Source organism: Nothoprocta perdicaria, unplaced genomic scaffold, assembly GCF_003342845.1.
Source record: "Nothoprocta perdicaria isolate Ctin4 unplaced genomic scaffold, notPer1 scaffold_238, whole genome shotgun sequence".
NCBI classification, from domain to species: Eukaryota; Metazoa; Chordata; class Aves; order Tinamiformes; family Tinamidae; genus Nothoprocta; species Nothoprocta perdicaria.
This window is the reverse complement of record NW_020455464.1, coordinates 873,484-901,420: the sequence shown is the minus strand read 5'-3', so window position 1 is coordinate 901,420 and position 27,937 is coordinate 873,484. Positions and strand designations below refer to the sequence as shown.

Genomic DNA, 27,937 nt, shown 5'->3' with positions numbered 1-27,937 from the left:
CATGAGTCTGTGATGTTGCTGAACTACTGAATACAGTGCCTTTTTTTTTTTTTTTTTTCTTAAAATATCTGCAGTCTCTTCATATCCTACCCTTAGCGGGTTAAACAACCTCAGCTTTTTCACTCACTCTCTTCCTCTGAGACCTCGATCTCTATTAAATGCAAGGGAGCAAAACCCTCCACGATGCCAAGCAGAGCAGCAGTGTTGCACACCACATCTGCTTGCATAATGTGCATATTCACGGACATGCTAAGCTCGTGTATGCCATAATCCTCAAACTCTTCTTCAGCGAATGCTTGTACCATTGCTCTGAACCTCTGTATCTGTGCAAATAGCTACTCTAGCCTCACTTTTTTGCATTTTTCCCTATTATGCCTAAATAATTAAGAATATAAATAAGTATCCTTTCTTTTTTTCTTTCCCTAGAATATTTCAACAGTTCATCATGATATTGTTTGTTTCTGATTAACCCTACTTTACAGGTTTCATTAGGAGTGATTGTTCAGCCTGGGAAAGAGAAGAGAGTTTGACAGGCACCAAGAAAAKCATGAACAGCACAGGAAGGGTGATTGAGTACTTCTACACAAGAACTAGGCTGCTGCTAACACAGGGGACCAGAAAGTAGCAGATTCTAAGCAAGCAAAATTGTCTTCCACAAGTTTTCCATGTGTGGATGTTAAAGAATGCTTGCCTTAGAGCCATATGCRTTCTATTTCTGTCCACGTTGGAAACAACGTATCAGGCTAGAATAGACTTTGTCTATTCATTATGGCAGATCTTCCTTTTTTTATGCAAGCTCATATTCTAAAATTTCAAAAAATACTTTTTAAGATGTTTTATTAAAGATCAATAGATACTAAAATTCCCAATTCCTCAGCACTGACAGGATTCAAAGAAAATAAGCAACTATACATACATCATGACCCACACAAACACAGCAACATGCTCTAGGTGTGCCTGCTAGAGTGGGAAGGTTGGACTAGATGATCTCTAGAGGTCCCTTCCAACCTTGAATATTCCATGATTCTGTGAATAGAGTCAACTGAACTTTGAATCATCAGTTTATAGCACAACAGTTACATTATTATCATTTACTTTTTGTTTGTTTGTAAGACTACTGATTAAATAAAACAAGCAAACAAACAAAAGGATTCACTGAAATACAAAAAAAAAAAAAGCAGATTTATTTGGCAATGATAATAAAAATGAATCATTTCAGGTAAGCATGCATTCTGGCTGGTGGTTTAAATAAATGCAGGTACTGATGATGCTTGTAGCACTTCAGATATGACACTGTTTATTCGGTTAATGATATATTTCCATTCCTCCCTGTTAACTACTTTTCCTGTGCCTCTACTGACTCTAACTGGTATATGAAAGCATTTAAGAAACTAATTATAGTAGCTAGAATAGGTAATTCTTTTTTTCTCCTAATTTTTCCAGCAAGAGACCAGAATAGTTGCTTTCCTTTCAAGAMTAAACTACTTCAAAGCTGTGTCAGAGTAATGCTAACCTACTAGTCCCATTAAAAAGTAGTTGGGTGGGAGAAAATCACAAATAATTAAAACAGACATCTAATCTTTAACTCTGCCACAGCCAAGTCACACCAATACAATTTGAATGGTTGAAGTTGAGAAACAATTTGTGTTTTTCTCAAGACACTGTGGTGGGCTTTCACGCGGCAACCCTTGAACTCAAAATAGATGCCTTTAGTCTTCCACCTTATGATTTATAATGCTCAAAACATCATCTCCCAATATCAACCAGAAGTTCATTTGGGTATGGCATTGCTCCCTTTCCTGCTGTCTCTTTTCCTCAGTTTATTTAAGCCCGAGTCTATATTTTATATTTGTGCAAAAAGAAAAAGGCGGTGGTTTCTATTATCGCTTTTTTAAGTGTTACTTTCAGAAAATGTCAATGAAAGACTTTTATTTTTTTAACAAMAGTGGGATCACCTTCACTTAGAAGCTTTCTTTTGTGATAATTGAGATTCAGTTCAGAGTGTGTTGCTGTATTCTCTTTAAGTTACCACCTTAAAAACAGCTTTTTAGAGAAAGACTTCTAATTCTAGGAGAATAAATATCTTTAGAAATAAAAAATTAAAAGAATTCAAATTCAGAGGATTAACTTACATGTCTGGAAGCCCTTTTTATTAATAGAATTGCAAGATGCTACCATTTTAAATAGCCATTATCAGTTGTTTATAAATGTTGCCAAACTTCCACTTGTCATCTGCTTCAGCAGTGCCACTATTTCTTATTAAAAATGGGAATTTCAAKAAAATCACATTAATCGTATTTTTTTTAGACAATACCAGAGAAAAATTTTATTCAGTACACAAGAATAAAATATGGGGTTTTTTTTGTATTTTAAATTTTGCATTTTGTGCAAAATGCTGAAAGTTAATACTGATTGAACAGGCTGGCTAATTTCATGAAAGAGAAATCCATCAAGAGTTCCTGTTCATTTAATGCACAGGCACTGCTTCAGCTAAGGCAGATACAGAAACTGCAAGAACCTTGAAGAAAGTTCTTGCTGAAGGTTGTTGCAATTCATCCGTAGATGARCATTTTGCTCTTTCTAATGTATTCAAACCTGTTCAAATCATCCAACTGTTCAATTCAGAGATGGTCAGAAATTTCCTTTATATCCTACAATTCATTTTCTTACACAGTATTGGGACACACAGTGTTAACTTGTTATCTTGTGTCAAAGACTTTTTATAAACATTGCCTGTATTGTTACTGGACTAACAGCAGAACTGCAGAACTCCCTATTTCCCAGTCCACACACAGTAGTGTTCACAAGTAAGACACTTTTCTGCATAGAAATTTGGAGAAAAAATTTTTTTTTTTTTTTTCTGGTACAAAGAGAGAAAGAGAGGTAAAAAAGAAAAAAAGGAGAGAAGGGGAAAAAGAGAAAGAGAAAAGTTAAAGTTCAAGCCTTTCATAATGCAGGCAAACGTTGAGTCCCAAAACAAGAACATTCTTCATTCAAATGTCTTTCTAAACCTTTGTTAGCAGTATCATTCTAAAAATTGAGATAGTGTATATTCACATGAAGTGAATTATTTTGGCCATTATTAGGCTCAAAAACAGGAGTTTGTAATAGAAAGAAATAGAAATACTGACACAAAATTAACTATCATTGAGAAGAGCACCATTATAATACGACTGTTCAAATTCATTTTTAGTACAATCAAATAATGTTCTACTGGACTCTCCTGAAGACACCGAAATGTCAACTGAAGTTAGCGTCTAGTTTCTGGGCACGAATATGGAATGTCATTAAATACCACTTTTCTGAATGTTTTACAAAACGGAAGAAAAAGAAAGGGAAAAAAAAAAAAAAAAAGCTTTAAGAATTCCTCAACCTGTGTATTGAACCCTGAACAGAAATTCCAAATAAACCAAAAGTCTGAGTATGTGCACTAAAACGTAAAGCACGAAGCAGTTCACCTACTCACCTACAGGAAAAGAAAAACAAACAGCTGTTTCACACCTGCCATTAATATTAAACATGGGATTCTTGAAATACATGTGGTTTATAATCAGAGCTACTGGTGAGATAAAATGCTGAGCTATTTCTGTAGTGCTAAGGATAATTAAATTAGTCTGTAAAAAGTCATGAAGTGTCCTTGGCCTTATTTACAGCTAGCTTGCTATGAAGTAAATAATCCAAGTTCATTTAATTATTCCCCATATTTCTTATTTCTAACTCTTTACTCTCCAATTTTATTTTCCCACTAAATAATCAGAATGTTGTGTTTATGCAGTATAGCTGCTAGGTGACTACATCCTTGCACACAGTACAGTATGTTGCATTGCCTATAATGCCAGTCATTATTCTTCCTAACTTCACTAACTTTCTCCTGCTGAAGCATTTAAGATTAATGAGGCATTTGTTCTCAATCAAGACACTTTGTATGAATATAGCTACACTTCCAGAAGCCATGCAGATGACTTATTTAATATTATTTGATTTTTTGTTGTTGTTTTGGGAGGCTTATTTATCACTATTCTGGGGGCCTTAATACATTTGGATTCGATATCCTTCCTTCCTTTGCCAATAATCATTATTAAACAGGACCTGCTGCATAGTAGAATACAAAAATATCCTTGAAAGATAAAAAACGGATSACATAAAATATTGTAAAGAATCCATAGAATCAGAGAATCCTTAAGGACTCAGAGGTCATCTAGTCCAACCCTCCCTGCGCACACAGGGTCACCTAGAACATGTGGCACAGGGCTGCATCCAAGCGGGTTTTAAAGATCTCCAGAGAAGGAGACTCCACAACCTCCCTGGGCAGCCTGTTCCAGGGCTCTGGCACCCTCACTGTCAAGAAATTTTCCCTCAAGTTCCTGTGGAACTTTTGGTGCCTCAGCTTGTGGCCATTTCCTCTAGTCCTATTGCTATCCACCACTGAAAAGAGGACACCCCCTCCTCCTCACTGCCTCCCTTGAGGTATTTATACACGCTGATCAGGTCCCCCCTCAGCCTCCTCTTCTCCAGGCTGAACAGACCCAGCTCTCTCAGCCTTTGCTCACAGGGCAGATGTTTCAGGCCCCTGATCATCCTGGTAGCCCTGCGCTGGACTCTCTCCAGCAGCTCCACATCCCTCTTGTACTGGGGAGCCCAGAACTGGACACAGTCTCCAGATGTGGCCTCACCAGGGCTGAGTAGAGCGGGATGATCACCTCCCTCGACCTGCTGGAGACACTTTTCTTAATGCACCCCAGGATCCCGTTGGCCGTCTTGGCCATCAGGGCACACTGCTGCCTCATGGTCATCTTGTCATCTACCATGATGCCCAGGTCCCTCTCTGCAGRGCTGCTAATTCGTAATACTGTTCTTTCCAGAGCTTCCTYTTTTTTTCTCTCTCTCTCCTTYGCACAAATGTGTTTCCCTGTTTGTCAAGCACATTCCAGCAAGGATTCAAMTTCTTACTTGGAAGAGGATTCCTCAAGCACTCCAACTCTTCCTCAAGTTAATATCCTCCTTCTCTGTGGCAGTGTGAAGTATTTGAAGATGATTTCAGATTTCAGATATTTTAGAAGTTGGACTATAAGACTACAGATGTTTTTTAATAAAGTMTTATGATCTTGTGCACATTTCTGCTGCAAGAACTGATATTTTAAAWTGCATGTGGGTACATAAGTCCCATAGTTCACTTAATCTCAGTTTCAAATATGCTACAATAGCTATAATGTTTAGGAATACTTAACTTGAATGAGGTTACTTGATGAATAAGGTGTTCTTTTCCCTTTTTTTCTCACATAAAAACTGGAATAGGAGGGACCGCATGAACAGGAACTCACTCTATAGTCCCYTAAGCAAAAATAAGTTTTGCAAATAAGCAGTTTTCATTAATTATGCCTCTCCTTCCAGTGTCATTTAAAAAGCAAATTAAAGTACAATTGAATATCATATGTACAATAACAGGTATTGATGATCAAAAGATTGGTTAAAGGCGGACCATATTTATCCTGAAGTGTAAGGCTTCACACTAGTGAGGTATCACACTATTTTGAAGTGAAAGCTCTTAGGATAATTTAAGGTTATTCTTCAAACCCCAAGCAAACAGAAGACAGACCCTAACATGATAAATAGGASCCTGAAAATTATCAGCAGTGCTTTATAATGCAGACAACAGCAATGAGTTTCCTTACACACAAAAATGCACTGAAAGATTCAGGTTGTGTATCAAGCAAGCTTTTCTCCATAGATATGGAGATGAGATATGAATAATACTATTCAAACAGGCAATGAAAAAAGAGAATCATAGGTAAAAAGAAAACTCAGTGTCTAGTTAATCTCTGTGCTTCAAGGAACAAGCAGCTCCTCTTCCACTACTCCTGACAAAAAGTTCGCTTAATAATCTATCKTTTTACATCTTCAATAAGGAGATTCTGCAAAATCTCTACACATCCCATATTCCAGTCTTTATTTCACTACTTTTACAAATAGAAATTTATAAAATTTCTTGAGATTAACATAACATCTGTTGATTCAGTTTAAGGCTGCTACAACACATATTGTCCCTAGGAGGAAGGAATGACAACTTATTATGTTTCTCTTTGAAGTATGCATGTCATGTTTTGTTAGAGAATACTGTCTATTTCCCTTCTGTCTTCTGGCTCCATTGAGTGATTTCAATCCTTTTCAGCCTTCCTTTCTGGAACGATTAAAGTCTAGGAAGAATTACTGAAAAGGTTTTTTTTTTTAATATCAATTTATTCATCTTCCAGTCCATTTGGCCTAATTCCTTTTTTGAAGAATGTGTGCTCACAGTCAAACTCTTCAGCTGGGCTCTCATCAAAGCTGAACAGAGCAGCAAGATTGTTCCTCATGTTTTCCTGGACTTAGTCCCAGCCTGGAGTTTAAGCATCCCTGTAAGATGCCTATACATGTTAACTTATACATGTTAATCAGATCCCCTCTCAGTCTTCTCTTCTCCAAGCTAAACAGGCCCAACTCACTCAGTCTCTCCTCATACGAGAGATGCTCCAGTCCCTTAATCATCTTTGTCGCTCTCCGCTGGACCCTCTCGAGAAGCTCCACGTCCCTCTTGTCCTGGGGAGCCCAGAGCTGCCCCCAGTGCTCCAGGTTTGGCCTCCCCAGAGCTGAGCAGAGGGGCAGGATCCCCTCCCTGCCCTGCTGCCAACATCCTCCTCATGCAGCCAGGAGCCCATTGGCCTTCCTGGCCATGAGGGCCCTGCTGCCTCATGGCTAACTTGGTGTCCACCAGGACTCCCAGGTCCCTCCCCGTGGAGCTGCTCTCCAGCCCCTAATCTGTGCTGGTGCCTGGAGTTATTCCTGCCCAGGTGCAGGACCCTGCACTTGTCCTTATTGAACCTCAGGAGGTTCCTCTCTGCCCAACTCTCCAGCCTGTCCAGGTCCCTCTGGATGGCAGCACAGCCCTCCGGAGTGTCGGCCACTCCACCCAGCTTGGTGTCATCTGCAGACTTGCTCAGGGTGCCTCCGTGCCCTCATCCAGGTCATTGATGAACAAATTGAACAGCACTGGGCCCAGCACTGACCCCTGGGGGACACCACTGGCCACAGGCCTCCAACTGGACTCGGCCCCATTTATCACCACCCTCTGAGCTCTGCCATCCAGCCAGCCCTCRATCCACCGCACTGTGCACTCGTCCAGACCACACTCCTGGAGCTTCCATATGAGGATGTTATGGGAGACATGTTCTTAGACCAGATAACATGTCCAGTTTTTGACCACTCTCAGGGCAGCAGGAGCGCCTGTCTAGGGGAGCACTGCCATCTCTTTAGTGCACAGCTGACAATTCTTCAGGATTTCACCTATCTCTGTTGAATTACACATAATTTATTTTAGATTATTTCTCCAGTATAGCAATATTATTTCTAACCACATCCAGCAAAATGCCTGAGGTCCTCTGTATTCACTGAAAATTCAGCAATAATGCTTTATTCGTCCTTTAATTTTATTGAAATATTGAAAGAACTCAAGAAAGGAATATATTTAATAATATTGGAGGGTTGTGGAACAGTTCGACATACTCTGCAAGTTTAACACCATGGAATTTGCCCATAAAATAGATTTCCTGGTCAGCTGTGTCACCTTAAAATGATTCTTTGACATCTTAAAATGACTTTAAATCGACCAGCCTAGATTTGCATGTATGTTTCATAAGACATGAAAAGTAATTAAAAGTGGTCCACAGACCACTCAGATACTGAGGTTTGAAAGTGAATCCATATCATAATATATCCGTCAACTATGGCTCTATTTCCCTGTCTTGGATATCAAAATTTAAAGCATTATTAAAAGCCTATGAAAGTCAGGACCCATCAAATCTTATGTTCATGCCTCATTCCCAGGAGCTGTCATGGCAAAGAAAAATCAAATATTTTAATATCATTTGTTGGTAAATGCATAACCCTTTGCACTTACAACATTATTGTACAGAAATTGATAGATTGATAATTTAGTATTTCTTCTGAATTCAAATTAGCCTGACTGCTACTGCTGATAATGGCCAGCCATTTCCTCTCCTTTAAAAAAAATATGTTATTTTTTTCTGCTGCTGGCAGCTCAGTCTGCAAATTCTCAGACATAATCACTAACAGTTCCGAGGTTGCTTCGGCAGCTCTAGAGTCTACAGACATCCTAATATTCAAAAAGAAAAAAATTAGCTGAGTATAACTCATATGTGAGTAAGCAGTAGAATTCCATATACAGCCTTATTCACATCCTTTAAAAATCCACAGGATTTTTGTTACTTAGCACTGATGGCTAAGCAAACTTCAAGTCTATTATCTGTCATTTCTAACATCTTTCAGCTGATAAAGAACAGTTCACACTGACATAGGAACAACATGTAGCAACAAAAGAACACCTGGTTATAATGGAGAACCTCTAAGTAAATTTATTATTAAAGGGAGGTGTCAGATTTATTGCTCCAACGGAAAGCAAAATGAGACTATGCAAAAAATTAAAAAAGTATGTAGAGAAAGAACCAATACTATAACTTAAAGTTTCTATACATGGCACAACTAATTAGCATCTCAGCTGCTTCAGAAACCTGATCTAAGGATGGGAAAGTCATGTTTTCACCACATATCTATTCAGTCTTCAAACATCTGAGTAAAACTTCCCAACTGAAGGTCAAAATACAACACTGAGAATGTGAATTTTATTTCACAGAGACATTTCAATGACAAACTCTCTTGAGGGCACCAGTTCAGGTCACCAGGTCACAATTAGAGTTTCAAAAAAAAATAGGAAGCTGTCAGCAWTAGCTTTTTAGCTGTACATTTCTCCATACATTTCCAAAATCACAGCAATTCAGTTCAATATGCAATAGCTGATATTTACATTATATTAAACAAATTGTCTTTCTAACTGGACAACATTAGTATCAAGTCTGTGCACTAAATTTTTTATGTTCTTGACATTCTAGTTATTCTTCCACCACCTGATCTGAAGCAAATAATTTAGCCYTCCAAGAAAGCCTTTTCTTGAGTTTCAAATAGCTATCTATACCACTTTTTAATGTGATATTTGTAATTTTTCTCATGTAAGATGTTACTAGGACAGAAATTGATCCACTAAATTTTTAATAGCTATTCTCCGAGAGAACACTGGACTAAACATTATAAACAGACAGGATTTTTGCAATGTGCAGTTCTAAGTCACTCTTTTCCTTTTGTTTTGCCTAGCTTACATGATACATGCACTGTAAATGGTAGTTCCTCAATTATTTTCCTAATACTCAACATTCACAAAGGAACTTGAAAATGCTGACCATGTACAAAAGAAAAATGAAAGTTTAGACATTTCTTCTTACTTTTACTTTGCTAATGCAATCACTGTTAGTTATCTTAAAAGTGGAGTTCATAATTGCAAGAAATGAAGTGTGAAAAGTGATATTACAGTTTCTAGGAGTGYGAATCCTCATTTCTTCTTGAGCATATCTAAAAATTTTATCATTTCAGTTAAATATTTAAATTTTTAAGGCATCTGTACTATCTGATTTTAATTCAACAGCTGAATGAAAAAAAAAGCTGTGTTGCCATCAAATTTCATTATTGCATTTTCTCAAGCTGTTTTAATGAAAACAAATATTAGCTGCATTGGCAGGCCAACTGATAGTGAAATGTAAAATTTTAAATTGATTTTTTTTAGACAAATGTAGATTTTGAAGACTTCATCAATTATTACTTACTTATCTATTTATTTCACTCTACATAAAACTCTTGCACATTGATTATTATATCAAGCAAAAGGCATTTAGGAGCTTCAGGAATTAAATGTTTTTCTGATGACATACTGAAGTACATCTTTAAATGCTGTAAAAGAACACTTTCATTCTAGATTGCAATTTACTATTCTATTTCCCTTTCAGTTCCCCAGGTGCCATAGATACATACTCAAAGCATAAAATATTTAGAGGAAATTTAATTTCTTTCTTCTTTAATACCTCTCTCTTAGGTACATTTAAATGTTCAGTTGTTTCCCTGAACATTACTTTATACAGAACTATTGTTAACCTAGACTTTTCKTAAGCACCTAAAACTTCTCCAAGTTTCCATAGGTCAAAATGTAACTATATTTTACACTGCAATCTAATCATATTTTGCAAACGAACGCCTCTCTAACAAAACTGTCTTCATACAAAAAATAAATACACAAGCTACTTTCCACAAAGAATTTGTCCACTTTTTTTTTTTGACCTGTAATGTTTTAGATATGTGAAACTTACAGCTGTCCAGTCTGCTTTTCTGCATCGAGAACACAGCCATTCGCTATGGATTTCATGGGAAGGAACACCATAGCAACCTAGAATAAGAGAGCTGGGATGAGTAATTATTTTACCTGTCTATGGCGTCATACAATTCAGTACACTTMATTTCCTGTGACCATGTGACCCTTGCAATGTTAGGCTGATTTACAACAACACTTCTTTACAGTAGCAATGTTAGCTATTTCCAAGTAGTCTATGGAATATATTAATTATATTTATATGTGCTTCACAAACTTCAAAAAAAAAGTATTTACTATTTCCTTTCAGTTTAATATAGAGTACCCAACTCTGTCCTGTAACAATGAAAAATTCAAATATGTGCATTGACATTCACTCCATGCAGTCACATAGTATTTCCATATGGATTTCACGTGGACATCAGGGAGTCCCAACATCCGTAGAAGATACTACCGAAAATTTGTGCATCTATCGATCACTCYCAAAATAAAAAAAGAACATGGGTGATGAAATTACCACATATCTACATTACGTGGCAATATTCACACATCCTCAAATATAGTAACATTTAACCTTGACTACTTAATAAAAATATTGACATCATACTGTTGCTAAAGTATCAGAAGTAAAATAGGAATTTAACAGCTAGGAATTGAAGAAAGAATCAGAAGTTTGAGTCCGTAATTATTGAAAAGTTTACAGAAACATTAACAAGGTAATCCAGGTCATCACAGCTGACAAAGTCACTGYACCTGGAGAGTATAAAATTGCCTCAGACTGAACCAAGCAACTGGGAACCCTGAACGTAGTTCACAGTTGGAACTGTAGCTTTGGCAGAAGAAGAAAAAGTTTAAAAGGTGATCATCCTTCAACAAATGCTATTCCAATTACTGCACGCAAAGATACGGGAGATCTTTGGGACTGCAGCAAAGGTATGAATGTGTATTTTACAAAGGTCAGTTTATTGCCTGCTAGACAGGCTATAACTATAAACACTCTAACTATAAGAGCTTTTTTTCTTCTTGTTTTCAATGCTATGGATACTTAACTTAGAAGTTCTAATTCTTTTTTTTGCAACAACCATTAACTAATAATGGAATATTTAATATAGCTCATAAAAAGATTTGGCTGGTCCTTTAAATATTACATGTGGAAATGTTCGTTGGGTATTTTGATGTACCTGATGCCTCATTAATTATTACTTTATCAGTTAAACAAAATTTGATATGACATTTCTACCAACTGAACAAATAGTTTATTTACTTGCATGAACTCGTACACGACACTTTGCACAGGAAATCAGAAGACTTGTTCCATCTTCTTCGATGAAAGCATTTGATGGATAGTTTTCAGTGTTTTCTTCACTGTATATAAAACACATCTCTGGGATAAGTGGTTTAGTCTTTTCATTTTCAGCCATAAATGTTTTTTCAGAGTTTGTTTCCCCAGAAGTATAACTGTCATCATTATGGTTGTCTGGCTGGGAAAGGAAAAAAAAAWATATATATATATTTAACTAAAACAAAGTGTTTAATTAAAAGAAAGAACTTCACTTAATGTTCATCTTGATAATGGTGAAATAACTTTTCCCCTCACAGTTCTTGCACTTCTTGCACTATGTAACAGTTTTATAAGAAAATTGATGCTTCTGGGGACCTAGATGCAATTCTACARTTTCTGGACTATTCCAACACTGTAAAATCAAAAAATAGCAGACTAAAAATTGGTGCTATTGCAACGTTGCTCTATGTATAACTGTTTCCCTAAGAGCTCTTTGGCTGAGCCCAGGGCAGCTAAGAGTGAAGCTGCTAGACCTTAAAATCCCAGGCAGTGGGGACAGGAACTCCCRGGTAATGCTGACACATCTGGTGTTTTTCTGTCAAGTGGGAAGGACAATCATACAAAGCAGCACTTTCTCATGATGGCTGATTTAATTGACTGGGAATTTCAACTCATCATGCCCTCCTTTGTCACAAAAATAAATGGGTAAGCTGGTAGACCATCTTTTGCCATGAAGAGTTTCCCTCACTGGAAATACACAAACATTTCCAAGACTGGGAACATGGGCACAGACAGCAGCAAGGGCTGTTGCGGGGAAGAGAGAAATCCGTACCAACCCACTTTACAGCTTGCTTCCCTGACTCCTGCAAGGGTCAAGAGAGTCTTTTTCCTAATCCTTACGCAGAGGGGGCTTCTCCATTAAGAGCCTTTCCAATTTGCAATGAAGGAGGAAGAGCAGACAGCAATCCCTGGCACTGTGTCAGGGCACACAGCAGGAAATTACAGCCGAGTTACCATGAAATTTTGTAGATTACACCAGTTCAGGATTTCTGAGTTTGGACAGCTCAGCATTTCTAAATGCTACACTTACTATTTTCTTGCCCAAAGTACTTTTTAATTTTCCATCAGGGGCCACTCTGTTTTGCAGGTCTGTGGAGTGGATGAGATCCAGCAGGTAACTCTATTTTCTGACATCCTGAAGTTCTTCAGAACCAAACTCATTCATAAAAATATTTTGTATAGTCTTATTTTTAAGGGTTTTTATATCTGCTATATATGCACTCAAAATATTATCAAGTTTTGCCTGCAACTCTCCTGAAAATGGGAATGCTGCAGTAATAAGTATTTTTCTGTACATGTACTAGTGTTAACTGTACCACAGGTAAAAGCACCACAGGTTACAAAAAGATTCATATGAAAAGTTTGCTTCTGCAAAGCCTGTCAGCCTGTTATTTAGAATTCAGTGTATTTTTTTCATAATACAGTGATGATGACACAACACCAAAAAACCAATGGTGTTTAGTGTGTTTATGTTAAAAAAGTACTATACTGGTGTGTAACAGCCCTGGAAAGTCATTTTCTCAGGTTAAATACTTTATCAAGCTGAAAGCAATGCATTTTAGGAAACAAACAGCACTCTGTCAGCATTTTTAACTGATATTCAATATAMGATTTTCCCTGCCTTATGTTAAGCAGCGCTGTGGGTTAGACTGTTCCTGTAAGACTATTATTCTTGAGAAGGCCATGGCACTGTGAAAATAGTTATTTCTTCAACACTGCTGGAAGGAGGAATGGTAGCAGCTCAAAGCAAAAGCATCTCAAGGAGAAGGACCGATAAGGAAGTGTCTGAAAATATGAATCTATGTGGATTCACCAYCTTCAGAACTGCCCTATGGTCTGCAACACTATGCATACACGCCTTAATAGCAATCCTCCACAGACCCTAGAGTGTAAATAACACTGACAATTAATGCTAAATGCAGGTGGATGGAGTGTAAGTTCTAATTTCAGCCATATCAGGTTCATTTACTCTTCATATAAATCAAACACGTAAGTTTCTCTGATTCTCATTTACCATTTTACCAGGAGTTAAGTAGCTGGGCAGCTATTTCACATTTCACTGAAAAATTAAACTGCAAGGACCTCGCTTACCTTGTAGTATGGCATGAGCAGTGTGCAGATAGCACAGTGCGGCTCCTTTTTGGCACAGGCTGCATTATATTCTTTTTCAGCCTTGAAATTATGTGCTCTCTTCTGCCAAAGGTGTATAAGAGGCCTGGCCCATGTCTCTGTCTCCTGTATGTCCTCTTCAATTAAGGTAGTCTCAGGCAGTTCTTAAATAAAACAAATAACTGGTTACAATGACAAATGATACTGATGCTGTCATGAGCACTAACAATGAATTCCAAACAATGCTAAAAGAAATCTATGCATAAACACTATCGGAGAAAACTAAGAGAATTATGCATTATGACAAACAAGCACAAAGTAAAGAGATTTGACATCTATATGGCACATTAACTATTTCACATACAGTGAACTATTTCAGTAGTTCTGTTGCTCAGAATTTATGTTCCTAGACTCATCAAAATTAATACACTTCTCCATTCCTCACTTCTTCAGCCTCTATACTCTGTCAGACTCTGCTTTAAATTCCTTGTTGATGAAATATGCTACATTTGTCTAACAGCTTCATGAATCGCACCCTTCAACCTTTTATATAACCTCTGACAAGAGAAAGAGACAAACGTTAGAGTCACTGAATAACGGGGAACAATCTGATCTAGGTCACAGCTGGACTTTCAGGAATGGTGAATGCCAGACCCCATTACAGGAAAAATGATTTATTATTGATGGTTAGTTATAGCATTTCACTTACTAGCACTGTTTCTGTGCAGTACTTCATAAAAACCGCATTATGAAATAGGAAGCATCTAGAATGGCTACAGAATAAAGTAGGAGGGCAGCTCAAAGAGAATGAAGAAATTCATTTCATATTCAAAGAAGAAATTTTAAGAAGCAGTCATTTTCTCTTGAAAAAAAAAAAAAAAAAGATATGGAAAGAAAAATGGGAATCCTGGAAAAAGAAGAGTGGGTAAAAAACTCTGCCCATGTGAAATCTGTTTCCTTCTCAGTCAGCAGCAAAATTTTAGCCCAATCATGTGTTTGATTTTTTTGGGAACCTTAAGGTGGCTTGATGGGCAGTTTCATTACCTGAGCACCTGCAAACTACACCAGCTTTGAGGAAGGAAATGACTTTTCATTCTGGAAACTCGAGAGTAAATTGTTAAGTCCTTTTTCCTGGACTGTGTTCTTACATCATGGCTCTGACAAGTGACAAGGTCTGTGGTTCTGTTCACTTAAACGGACTCTGCCTAATAAACATTTTGTGATCAATGAGAAGGTACGTAGGTGTCGATCAACGTTAAAGAAAATGATAAGAATGTAGAAAAGGAAATGAATTGGCATATTGAACAGAGCTTAGAATAGAACTTTCAAAAAGGAAAAAGTGGCATGTGGTCTGTTTCTAATGATGCACTTAGAAAAATAATGTTTATTTCAGAAGAGAATTCTGACAACAGAGAAGTGTTTAATGAAGTACAATAAGCTGAGTAATCACATTTCTTCAGCCCGTGACTGCCTAAATTCACATTACAAAAACAGAAAGGATCTCCTCCCTACAATAAACTAGCATCCATTGCCACAAAAACATTACAAATTTGACAGCATTTTTTATCAGTGTCAAATAAAATATGGATTATATAATATTGTCTACAAGAAAGCCAATGTTGCATAGAGAAATTATATCTCACATGTTCATCTTCCATTTTTATACAGTTTCTCAAGAGAACGGGTATCCCTTCAATAAACATTTGCTCATAATCCAGATATAAGGCAAAAAACATAAAACTTGTCTGCAGAAAAGCCTGTCACCAAATCACAGAAACACATCTGCGGTCACAATCAAATCCACATTCAGCAACAGATCTTTACTGTTYGTTACGTAGGTACAAACGTAAAGCAATTAAAAAATAACTGACACAGGACAAGATGAAATATAAAATGTAGATCTCAGTTTTAAAGTTGCCTGATTCATTTCTTTTTAGTTAAATATCTAAATAAATATCTAAATAGATAAATAAATCACTTTAAAACTACTTTAATCAACTTATTTTCCCTTTTATGATACATTTAGAGCAATCACGCCCAACTCCTTGCCTGGAAGCCAACCCTCCCCAGTCGCCTCTGGCCTCCAACAAATCATTCCTCCTCCTCGGAGGCATYGCTGCCTTCTCAGTGCTCCTTCCTGCAGTCCCTTCACTCTTCCCAGGCACGAACTAAGGGTCCCTCTGCTGTGACCACTCTGCACCCTGCAGCCTCACTGTTCTCTACCAGGACAGGCTCAGGAACCAACCTGTGAAGCAGCAACATCCCTCCAGCTCCCARAGGAAGGCTGCCTAATCCAGCACTTTGCAAGGGAATGCAATGCACGCCAGGAGCACGAAAAACCCCAACTGGCAGGTATCCTTAAGTTTCATCTTATCTCTTCTTAYTCCCACCAAACAGCTTTGGATTTTCAGATGTATTTAAGAATTTCCAAGGCAATCTAAGGCCTAATTTTTCATCTTTTATCGTTTTCAGAAATATTGTTCCATCTGCTTTCAATCAACATCTTCTCACACACACTTCAAATCCTCAAAAGTCAATAGAAATTAATATTACAAAATGAAAGTTACAGAATGCCTGACTCCAATTACAGAATATGACAATAACATAGCCTTTGATAATTTTCTCAAGATGAAAAACACAATCTCTTATGTAAATTATCCTACTTAAATTAGTCTACCTAGTTCTCCCTTGTTTTGCTTTATTTCAAATGTCCAGCAATATCATTTACAGGAAAAATGTGCAGTCAGCTCCTCAGCAGTTACAGGCAGAGCAGACTCCMTCATTTCCATCAAGTCAGATAAATTACATAAGAAGCAGTTACCCAAAGCAGTTATGTAAGAAAATAAAAAGCAGTACTCAAAATTGCTGTTTCATTTTTACCAAGCTACCATATTTGATGCACTATCTTTAGCGACCCCTTTCAACACTTATGGCATAACTGAAAAGTCATCATTGCTTTAGCCTASAATAAAATTAATTTGATTTGCACTGGTACGTGTGGGTTCAGCATAGGCATTCATATGCCACATCCAAGTTCAGAGTTTTTCCATCAGATATTTCTGTGAGGACTACAGAGGCATTCTGCACCTCCTCCTGCTCCCRAGGAAAGTTATAAAAGGCACAAAGCAACTGCAAATTCCATCCACTTCCATCCACAAATTCACCTTAACTGACAATTCCACAAACCAGGACAAAGWAAAACTCCTAGCATCCATGTTCACTGAAAAAATGAGAAGTTCAGTTGTCATAAGCAAATAGAGTTTCCTCTTCAACTGAGGAACAGTGAAGAGTCCTCAAGACTGGCAAAAACCACGGTGAAAGTTCTGGCTCCTACAGTGAAAGATGCTCATATTTTCCCTTCCAAATGACATATCTACTTTCTGAGACCAGCGTGCAGTGTTTCAYGAAGCACTATGAACACAGTTTCTCTAATAATCTTACATATTTTCATTTTCCTGAAAGAGTATTACAATTCTGCTCAAGTTCTGGAGAAACAAATTTTCATGAACAATCCCTTACATCCTTATGCTTCTGCCCACCAGCAACACTCCCCAATACAGGTCATTATTTAACCAAATCCTCTTTGCAATAAACAGACTCATCCCCAAAAAGAGCTACTAATTGCTCAAAAAAGACACAAAAAGATCAACCCAACAGATTGTGATCTGCCAATGTGTTAATCTGAAGAACAGCATCTATCCATAGAGAGCAGTTTCTTCAGGAGGTGCTTGAGCTACACCTAAGGAAACTACCTGGCACCTAAGGAAGTTATCTGACTTCCATGCCTGCTCTCACCTGSATCAACCCACTGGCAGTTCCTCACAGCTCACTGGCAGTGAGGTACTCAAACTCAGGAGGAACATATCAGAATTCAAATAGGTATCTATCAGAACTCCCTATTCCATTTTTTTCCACACTAAAATTAAGAATACATTATTTCTCTTGTCTTATTTAATTCCCATTAGTTTTGGCAAAGAAATGGCAAATCAATTTGCCTACAATACAGTATACATCTGTAAGTGGCAACAAGAAAATACTTAGTGAATCTGYTTAATGAATCTGCTAGTGAATAGCAGTGAATCTGCTAGACATGACAAGGAAACTCAGTGAACATTTGCAGCCCTGTTAACCTTTTGAAAACTTCCAGAATGATATGCATAAGGCATATGTACTTAGCAAAAATACTCAAAACACCATGTTTAAAGTTTGCAGTAACCTCCATCTGAATGATACTATCCTACTTCCAAAAAAATACTTTCATAATAACAAATATAGTATTAAAAAATGAGGTCACCACTTTAGGTTTTTTTTTTTTTTTTAAGCTCAAAAATGGTTAAGCATGCATTGAAGTATACTACAATTTCAAACCAGCCACTAATTTAACAGTCATAAATTAGCTTCACATTACTCTTGTGTGATGAATGAGTGGTATAGATCTCATAAAATTTGCTCATTAGCAAAAAAAAAGAAGTTAACTTCTGAGTTTCAAGATTTCCACAAGAAGGGAAAAAAAGGAAATTGTTAAACAACTTAACACAAATCTCAAGATGAGATTCTGTAGGAACCAATAAAGCCATGCTGGGCGTTCTGTAATGTGGAGGAAGCAAGGTCAGCGAGCAGAGATTCAATAGTACCAAAAACCCTGGCAGACTCTTGAAGTTATTCTAGATGATGGTGGAACATTTTCAACATAAATCAGCATGCTGTCCCTCCAACTTACACAACTTACAATGTTATGCACACCAAGACAGAACTGATACAGTAACCTGCACCCAAAGTTCTGCCCACAACTGTAAAGACAACCTGAGTTCTGCTGAAGTGTTTGGCAATACTATTTAAATCAGACAGAAATTCCATGTCTAAGATTAATTTTTCAAAGTTGGAACATACATTTAAATACACTGAAAGACCCCCTTACTGAATACACTTTGCTAACATTCTTTACCTGGATTCAAATATCCTATTAAAAGACAACAATACTTCATTAAGTATATCACTACTTTTGTTATGCTTTGATAATAATAATTATATGGTGGCCTTCGCACCATCAAAATAACACCTTGGAAGTCATGACGGCCTTCCAAGGACAGCTTAGTGTGCAAGGCYATAAAGATACAAAAAAGATTTTAAATATTTACATGAATAATGTCTTTTTCTCATTGTTTCCATTTTTTCTAGCTGATATTGCATTTGTAGAAAAGCTTCAAACAGATGAGTATCTGTCCACCAAAATATATTAATGGGGTGATGTAAGTTATGTAGAAGATTCTTCCTTTCTTAATGGCATTTCTTACTGCCACCCCTAATCCAAGATCTTAAGTCTAATGCTTTTTTGTAATATTACTTAAGCAGATACAGATTATAATGATGTCAGGCATTTGTTTCATGAGGGTATAGAACACAGAGTCTTTTTTTCCAAAACAAGATGCAGAAACACTTTGCAGGTCAGTTAATGACTTCATCCAAATGAAAAAAACAAAACAACTTACTGTATGACACAATAATTCAGTCGTAGTGATTGTGATACTAAAGGACGGTTATCAATGCCAAACTCTATCCTATTTGGTGATACACTACCACCTTTATATCTGAAAATAATAYTTATTCATTAATTTCTATTTAATTTCAATATTATTATTTAGTATAGACCAATTCTGATTTACAAAATAATTTATAAAAACCTGTCTAGACAAAAATAAAACTATGTCTTGGAATGTGCCTTGGTTCAAAGGGAACCCTTTCTGGATCAGAGTACAAACAACCAGTTACCGTGCTGCTTTCCAAATGGGTCAAGTGAACAATGCTTATGCTTGAATGAAATGAATGCTTTGTTTTCACAAATGTTATTGGCTTAATAGGTTGTGATAAACTTGTTCCAACACTCAAAACCACTGCTTTGAACAATTTTTGCTTACTAAGTTAAACCGAGAATCTCAGAAGGAAAAACATTTGGGACATTTGCAGAACGGGCTGTTGCCAGTACTTGCCGATCTAACCCAGCAGATGTGAAAGGCTGTAGATGCTAATACAGAACAATTTTATTTTGCCAATCTCACAATGATTTTGCTGCTCGGGGTTATGTTCCACTGATGCTTCCTGGCTTTGTACAGCAGTATTCTTTGCTATGAGGAGCATAGCAGCATTTGTTATTTTTCAGGTAGCTGAGCATAATCCTAGCCCTGGGAGGTATTATATATAGTTTCAAATGTCCTGGAGGAAATAATAAYAGGAAAAAAAAAAAGCAGGGWGGGGGAAACTCAGTCAGGAGTAAGRACTTATAATTCTGAAACTTCACTGTTCCTAAAGTATATCTGCAAACTTAAATTTCAGAGATTGAGCTTCCCTTTTCTGGTCATGAAAACCACAGATTCCACAGCAAAAGATTAAAATGTGAACTTTTAATTTCTTTTAACAGTACTACACTGCATATACATATTTGGTTAAAGAGCCTAGTTGCTGAGTTATTAATTAAGTCTTCAGTTTGCATAAAAGATGTGCAGGACAGACATACTGGACCAAAGCACTAGAGGGTAAACCTAAGAACTCCTGGAATAAAATCTGGGTAAGCTCGCAAGAGAAACGAATGCACTTTTTTATTTTAAAAAGTATAATATTTTAAAACTGGAGTGCATCAGTATTAGCAGACCTCAAAATGTTTTGAAAGGTCAGAAAAATTAAGCGTTTTAATTAATTCATAAAAAGAGGAATTTATAGAATTGAAAGATTAATTTAGATATTAGGATACTCTGCACATACAGCTCTGTAATGAAATTTATGTTTGTAGTGTATTTGAACTGTATTTTGCAACCTCTACATTCTGCTAAATATAATTTCTACATATATGGGGATTTTAATTGCACTGCTGTATCATTGTGCTAAATCAAAATGCCATGCAGTATCAACAAACTCCAAACAGGTCAATTTTGCATTATGCGCTAAGCCTTCCATGTGTTTTAAGGAATCTGAACTGAACACTGGCATTAATTGGCATAGTTGTCAGGATATTCAGGCATCCTGAATATTTTGGAATAGTTGTCAGGGTGAGTGTTACCCATTATAGAAGCCACGATTACTCTGGCAATGACATGATTCTCGATTTGGTACCACTCGGATTAAAACCCTAACAGAGGAGAACCGTACTGTGATCAAGAACAAGTTGTGATGGGACTGGCTGCAGATGGGACAACTACTGGAAAAATCTCACCAAGAGATACGAAAAGGAGGGTTGCAAAAATCTAGCTGGGATTTTTTTTATGAATAGAAGAAAAACAAAGTGATCCCACTGATACCTGGGATAAACTCAGAAACAGAAAGGTCCTAATAAGCTGAAGAATAAATAAAGGAAAAGAAGGGCTTGTTGCTGGGGAGCTGCTTGTCAGCAGAGATGTCAGAAGAGACAAAATGCAAGAATTGCATGCTTGAGCAAGAAAAAAAAAGCATGTTTAGGAAAGATAACATGAAAAGTAAGTGAGGTACACAGAAAATTAACCTAAGTTCCTAAAAACAAACTTGCAAACTCAACTTATATCCAGCACCCATTTGCACAGGGATCATTTACATGTACCACTGCATTAAAGCAGTGACTGTTATCAGTATCAAGGAGGAGGAATAATGGGGGGGGGGGGGGAAGAATATATTTGGGCTGATCTTGATCTTCCTCACAATAAAGACTCAGAAGATCCATAAGTAAGCATTGCTGAAATGTTTACTACCATGGTAAAAGCTGAATAAACGAAGAGAGCAATGGGCTTTAACTGCCTGCAATCAGCATATCCCTTCCCAGGGACTGCGGATGCCAAACTTCATGATGGCGAGTAAACTGATGTTTTTATTGAACCGTATATAGCAATAGCTACACTCTGCTAAGTGTAATTTCTACTGGTAGGCTGATTAAAGTGCACTGCTATATCACTCTCCTAAACTGRAATCCCATGTCACTTCAACTAACCTAAAATAAATAAATCTTCTGTTATGCATCAAACCTTTCATGGGTAAAATATCTAGAAGAACCTGGTCAGAGGGGATCACACTCCAAGATTTTCCTATGTCAAACGGTAAAGTAACAAAACCGTCTTTGATTTACACTAGTACATTCTTGATAGACTCCCTTCCCTTGAAAAAGCTCTGAGGATCCCTAATGTACAGAATCAGGTTATGTTTACCTTGTCTGAAAGATCAATCTTCCAGGGCTATAATATTTTCATTTCATTAAGACTTCCATCTTATTTTGCACACTTATTCCTACAACAAAATCATTCCCTACTTCAAAGAATTGAATATAAAGTATAAAGACTTAAAAACTAGATCCCCTGAATTCTAAAAGTACCCCAATAACTGTTTGGTGAACGTGGAATACAGGATAGAGCTCTACTAGTCAAATCGTCAAAGATGTCCACTCATTCTGGCTACCAAGGCTGAAACAAAAGCGACAAAAAATTGAAAACTGAAACTAAGAGAGATGAACAACCTAACTCTTTCAGAAAGAGTTACAGGTACTTATGATGTCTGAAACCCAAATCAAAACTGGAAGTGTTTTTACATCAACAGTCCAGCACATCATATAGCATATATGAGAAAAAATGCCCATTTTAATATGGCATTATAGCAATTCCACTATTTTCTCCTATCTTTACAGAGTGCAACTTTAAAGAATATTCATTGACTTCATAACTTAGTTCAAAGAGGCACTAGATCTAAACTGAAGAAGTAACAATAGCAAACTTTCTCCAATCTACAGCTTATACCAGGAGCAAAGAAAATGCAACTGGCAACACAAAGGCATTACAAGAAAAGTCTACAAGCTAAAAACAGGCTGATATCTTTTCTGTCTTGTAAATGCTTTACTTCACAGCACTGTAAATCAATTATTATCATTCTTTCCATTTCATTCCTCTGTGTAAATATTTATGTTGTTATATGGGCGTAATTTTTAATTCCCATTTAAAAAACTATTCATTTGCAGTCACTGGACTTACCAGTTACAAGATTTTATAGACAAAAATAAACAAGACTGGAATTTTTAAGAAATGTCTTTAGTATTCAAACAGGCACTTGGTGATTAACTCACGAAACAACATAGTTACCACACATTTTCACGAGCTTACTAAAGCTCATTTAAGCTATCAAATTACAAACATACAACATAAACTGCACTTACAGTTTTCTATGGAATTAAAAAAGAACAACTTAGACTGGACAGMCTGATCATGTTTTCCTTTATGCAGCCAAGGGATATCAATGACGTAAAACTAGCATATTGTAAAGGTTTCAACAAAATATAYGAGGTTCTTTAAACAGAGACAAAAACTTCCTCTTTCTTTAAAATTAATTACTCTTGAATCTCCAGACACTTATAAAACAGCCCTTGAAAAGCAGCAGTAGACCAGGTCTGTCTTTACCACTGACTCTCAAAGTTAAGAAGTATTAAAGCACTAGTGTAAAACTCCATGTAGTTCTTTCTCCCTACAATTTTTCTGATTTCTGAGAATTTTCAAAGCTAACTCTCAACCTAATTATTACTATTTTCTGCAACTCTCTACAAAGTCTGTCCAACCTGCTCCTCAATATGCTTATCTGTACAAAAATGGAAAAATGCAAAAACCTTTCTCCTCATTTTGAGGGATCTCTCAACTATTAATTAAAAGAGTCAGTGATATGTGACAAAATTATATGGTATTTCTTACATATGCTAAAATTGTAGTAAATTTTCATTGATCAAAGTGCCTAAAGTCCTTCAGTACCAAAAAAAAGCACCCAACTATTTATTAAAGCCTTTAGAGCATGTTAGAAATATCATAGAACAAATTCTCCAACACCTTCTGTTTTTTTTTTTATTTTTTTTTATTTTTTGCCACTCCAGAAATGAAAAGCAGCACCAGGTAGGAAAAAAATAGCTCATCATTATTTTATATCTTGATAGCAGCACAGAACACCCGATTTTGACCTTTCTCAATATACCATTCCAGGATAAATGCTCACGAGCAAACCACAGTTCAAGATTTAGGAGCCAGGTTACTGAATGCTGAAATTTAACTGTGTGGTAAAGTCCTTTGCTGAAGCAAGGTCTTGGGTATTTGCATTTGTTCATAAATCAAACACGGAAGACTTCGAACAGAAAGATTCAATCACAGTTCCAAATTCACATGATAAATCAATGCTTCAATTGGAATTATAAATAAATAGCTTCAGGCTACAGTCCCAGCTCAGATCACTAAAGCAAATATCCATCGAACGCTCCATAAAGTACATACTCTAGACAACAACTGCATTCAATGTCTCTTAACGACCAAATTGTGTTTTTTTTTTTTTTGTACATTAAAATATATATTATTATATACACTTCTCTGCCAAGATAAAGCCTTTAGTAAAAAAACATTGGCATTAAAATCAAATCACTTTTAACAGCAAAAGCTTACAAAGCAGCCTTAGATGTTTACAGACAAAGGTAATAACAACTCTATAGGCTTCTCTTTTTAATTTGGGAAAAATATCGCTACTGTGATATCTTGGAACAAGAATAACTTATTATGCAATGCTCTCTACCAATATCCCAGGGATCTAATCCTCTTCAAATATGTCATACATTTTCTGTGTTTCTCTTTGGACTGTAATTATAAAAGCAGAAATTAGACTCTGAAAGATAATCTTACAGAAGAAGCATCTGTCTCCTTGGCAAACTTCACATCCAGTTTGCCTACTGACTCCAGCTACCCTTGAGAAAGCTGTTGAAAGGCTCTGCTAATACACAGGARTAACATTTTCACTTTGGCATGCTTGATAATCAGGAATTACACAGGACTCCATATCTCGGTCTGCAGCTCCTTCAGAGGTAAAATATAACTGTTGTATAGTGCGTTAAAGCTATCTAATAAACCTGTGCAATTAGAGTTGCAAGGTTTACTTACAAGATAGTGAGTCTTAATGAACATTACATATACTACAGGCCAGCAAATGAGAGAGAAGGGTCAGAGTATCTGGGTTGCATCCCTCTCTTCAATCACAATAATGACTAGGTTTTGGTCCTGACATTTGTAGATGTCCAATCTSAGAGATTAGCTCTGCTTGTGAGACATGTCACGGGACCAAAGCTGCCACTGGCTATGATCAGAGCTGACAGTTCTCACCATTTCTGGAGATGAGCTGCTAGCCCACAAGCCTGACAAACAGCACTGGACATACAGGGAAGGCTCTTATTTGACTTTTCTGCATCTCCCTTTTCCATATATCTACTTGGGATTCTGACACAAACTCGTAAAGCTTTGAGTTTTCACACTGCAGCATGCTACCTACATGCTAGATTTTTTCTTAATTTTTATTAATTTTCTTAATTATTAAAATCTATTCTTCAAAATAAATTTAGACAAAACAGAAATAACGTTAAGCAGCAGATAGAACACCATCCTTGCTATGGTACCAATATAGTTGTAAGTAGTAAATCACACTAGTGTCTTTCAAAGATGCCAAAGTATGAAAAATATAAATTCTGTACTTGTCTACTTCCATTCCCACATAAGAGCAACCTATTTTTAAAGAAGTAAAATTTAAAAACAAGATTAATGCAGTATGAAAGTAAAAATGTTAATGCGAACTTTAATCCTCATGTGGAAAAATAAACATGCATCTATCAACTAGTTAACACATTCCTCTATAGCTCCCAAATAAATGTCAGAAAAAGAGAGTTAATATTTCTTTCCTAAATGACTAACGATCTTCAAGTCAAATCTGGCATTTTAAGCTCTGAAGCAAAAGAATCATAATTGCATCTACAAGTATAATTTTACCTTTTTTTTCCAGCACGCTTAACCTATTTATGACTTTACTCAATACGCCTTGTATGACTTGAATAGTGCTTTCAGCTCAACAACATCTCATGGGCTGCAGCAACCGAATGTAAAAAGCAAAAGAATCTTTACTTCTTGCCATAACACAAGGAAGAACAGAATCACAGCATGGTTGGGTTTGGACRGGACCTCTAGAGATCATCTAGTCCAACCCTCCTGCTCCAGCAGGGACACCCAGAGCACGGGGCACAGGGCGGCATCCAGGCGGGTTGGGAAGAYCTCCAGRGAAGGAGACTCCACAGCCTCCCTGGGCAGCCTGTGCCAGGGCTCTGGCACCCTCACAGKAAAGAAGTTCTGCCTCACCTGGAGATGGAACTGCCTGCGTTTCAATTTACACTCTAAAACTAGAAACTTATCTGATGAAACTCTTGTCTAATCCACTTCCATTCTCTGTAGCATTCTCCTTTTCCACACTCTTATTTCACAAAGCAAAATGACTTTGAACTTCCGAAAGCAAACAAAAGTATTAAAAAATGTGTACAAAGAACACCCCTCCTCCTACTTTATACTGTTTATTACAGCATTTAGGGAAATGCAAAGTTTTTGTCAATTTGAATCCAGAAGCAGTTGCTAATGTTGCATGCACAAACACTGCTCAAAAGAAATCTCTGGGACCAATCAATGCGTATCCAAAGTAACTATACTTGCAACTTCTGCTGAATTTGCCTTTTTTTATTGCCTAAGTGACCAGAAATACAACTGCATTAAATACAAAATAATATTACCACAAGCTAATATACCAGCATTGAACATAAATAGGGTTCATTATGTACAAGTATTACTATTTTGACTGTGACATGCAGTTCACGGTGTATGCACTTATTTTTCTTTGTATGCTGCACTTATTTTTCTAAACTGCAAACCAGAGTTGTATTTTCTGTGTTCGATTCCCCTGTTCCCTGTGTTCCCCWTTACTGTTGCTTGACATAGTGATTCATATTCAAACAAATATATTTTAAGTCCTTCAGACACTAGGACTCTGTTGAGATGCCAGGAAGCTGACAAACTCCTGTACAGGCCTGCAAAAAGGGAACACAATCCTTGAGGCTGCCAAGTCTTTGTCATCACATCATCATCATCTGGCCAGATCAYATCGTAGACAGCCCATGCTAAACCAGGAAATTCACCCTATGTGTTAGCCAAAGCAAATGTTAAAACATATCAACCACTAAAAACAATATAATCGCTACTTAAAAAGGAGCAATTTCACTCCAGCACATCACATATTTAAATCTGCAAACCACTTTAGTAGATGAATCTTAATATCATTCATTTTGTGTAAATTACCATAACTCTTTCTGAAATGTGCTCTGTGTAGCCCCTCAAGTTATCCAACATATTCGTATGAGATAAGGATCACAGACCGAAGCTGTCCCTAATTTTCAGAAAGATGCTTAACAGCTAATTGATATATTGCATCCATAAAACCTAAGGCTCAGATGAGAAAAAAAATAAAAGAGATTATTGCCTTTTTAGAACAGAGAAAGACGAAGTGAGTATAGGTTTCAAAAAAGATTGGAGATGTTTGGCCAAGGGGCTAGTTATAGTTAGCTTAAATTGGTGCCAAGTAAAAGGAAAAAGAAAAGAAAAGGAATCAGTTTGTAGGGAAGTCATCTCTCCCTGTCAGGGACGCCTACTTCAGCAGCCATAAGAAACAACCACCCCTGACCAGAGGCAACAACTGAGACAGCACAACCTCACAAACTTGAGCAGGCTCCGCGGCACTCGCAGCACCAAGCGAGGGCACCGACCGGCCGTGCGCAGGCTGACATGGAGCGCAGGCCGACGTGGAGCTCACACCCACAAGGAGCTCAGGCCCACACAGTGCTCAGGCCCACACGGAGCACAGGCCGACACGGAGCTCAGACCCACACGGTGCTCAGGCCCACACGGAGCACAGGCCGACACGGAGCTCAGACCCACACGGAGTACAGGCCCACACGGAGCACAGGCCCACACTGAGCACAGGCCGACATGGAGCTCAGACCCACACGGAGCACAGGCCCACACGGAGCATGGGCCGACATGGAGCTCACACCCACACGGTGCTCAGGCCCACACGGAGCACAGGCTGACACGGAGCTCAGACCCACACAGAGCACAGGCCCACACGGAGCACAGGCCCACACGGAGCACAGGCCGACAYGGAGCTCAGACCCACACGGTGCTCAGGCCCACACGGAGCACAGGCTCACACGGAGCTCAGACCCACACGGAGCTCAGACCCACACGGAGCACAGGCCCACACGGAGCACAGGCCCACACGGAGCACAGGCCCACACGGAGCATGGGCTGACATGGAGCTCACACCCACACGGTGCTCAGGCCCACACGGAGCACAGGCTGACACGGAGCTCAGACCCACACAGAGCACAGGCCCACATGGAGCACAGGCCCACACGG

General features: G+C 37.6%; 1 protein-coding gene across 3 annotated transcripts in view; it reads right to left on the bottom strand.

Moving 5' to 3' along the window:
- KDM4C (lysine demethylase 4C) overlaps positions 1-27,937 on the bottom strand; it is a 236,967-nt gene that overhangs the window by 72,012 nt on the left and 137,018 nt on the right. For all 3 annotated transcript variants that reach the window (XM_026039705.1, XM_026039704.1, XM_026039706.1), the window contains exons 13-15: positions 13,677-13,858; positions 11,508-11,724; positions 10,245-10,321 (exon numbers count right to left, since the gene is read on the bottom strand). In XM_026039705.1, coding sequence (XP_025895490.1) covers positions 10,245-10,321; positions 11,508-11,724; positions 13,677-13,858 — 476 coding nt within the window. The remainder of the gene's footprint in view (positions 1-10,244; positions 10,322-11,507; positions 11,725-13,676; positions 13,859-27,937) is intronic.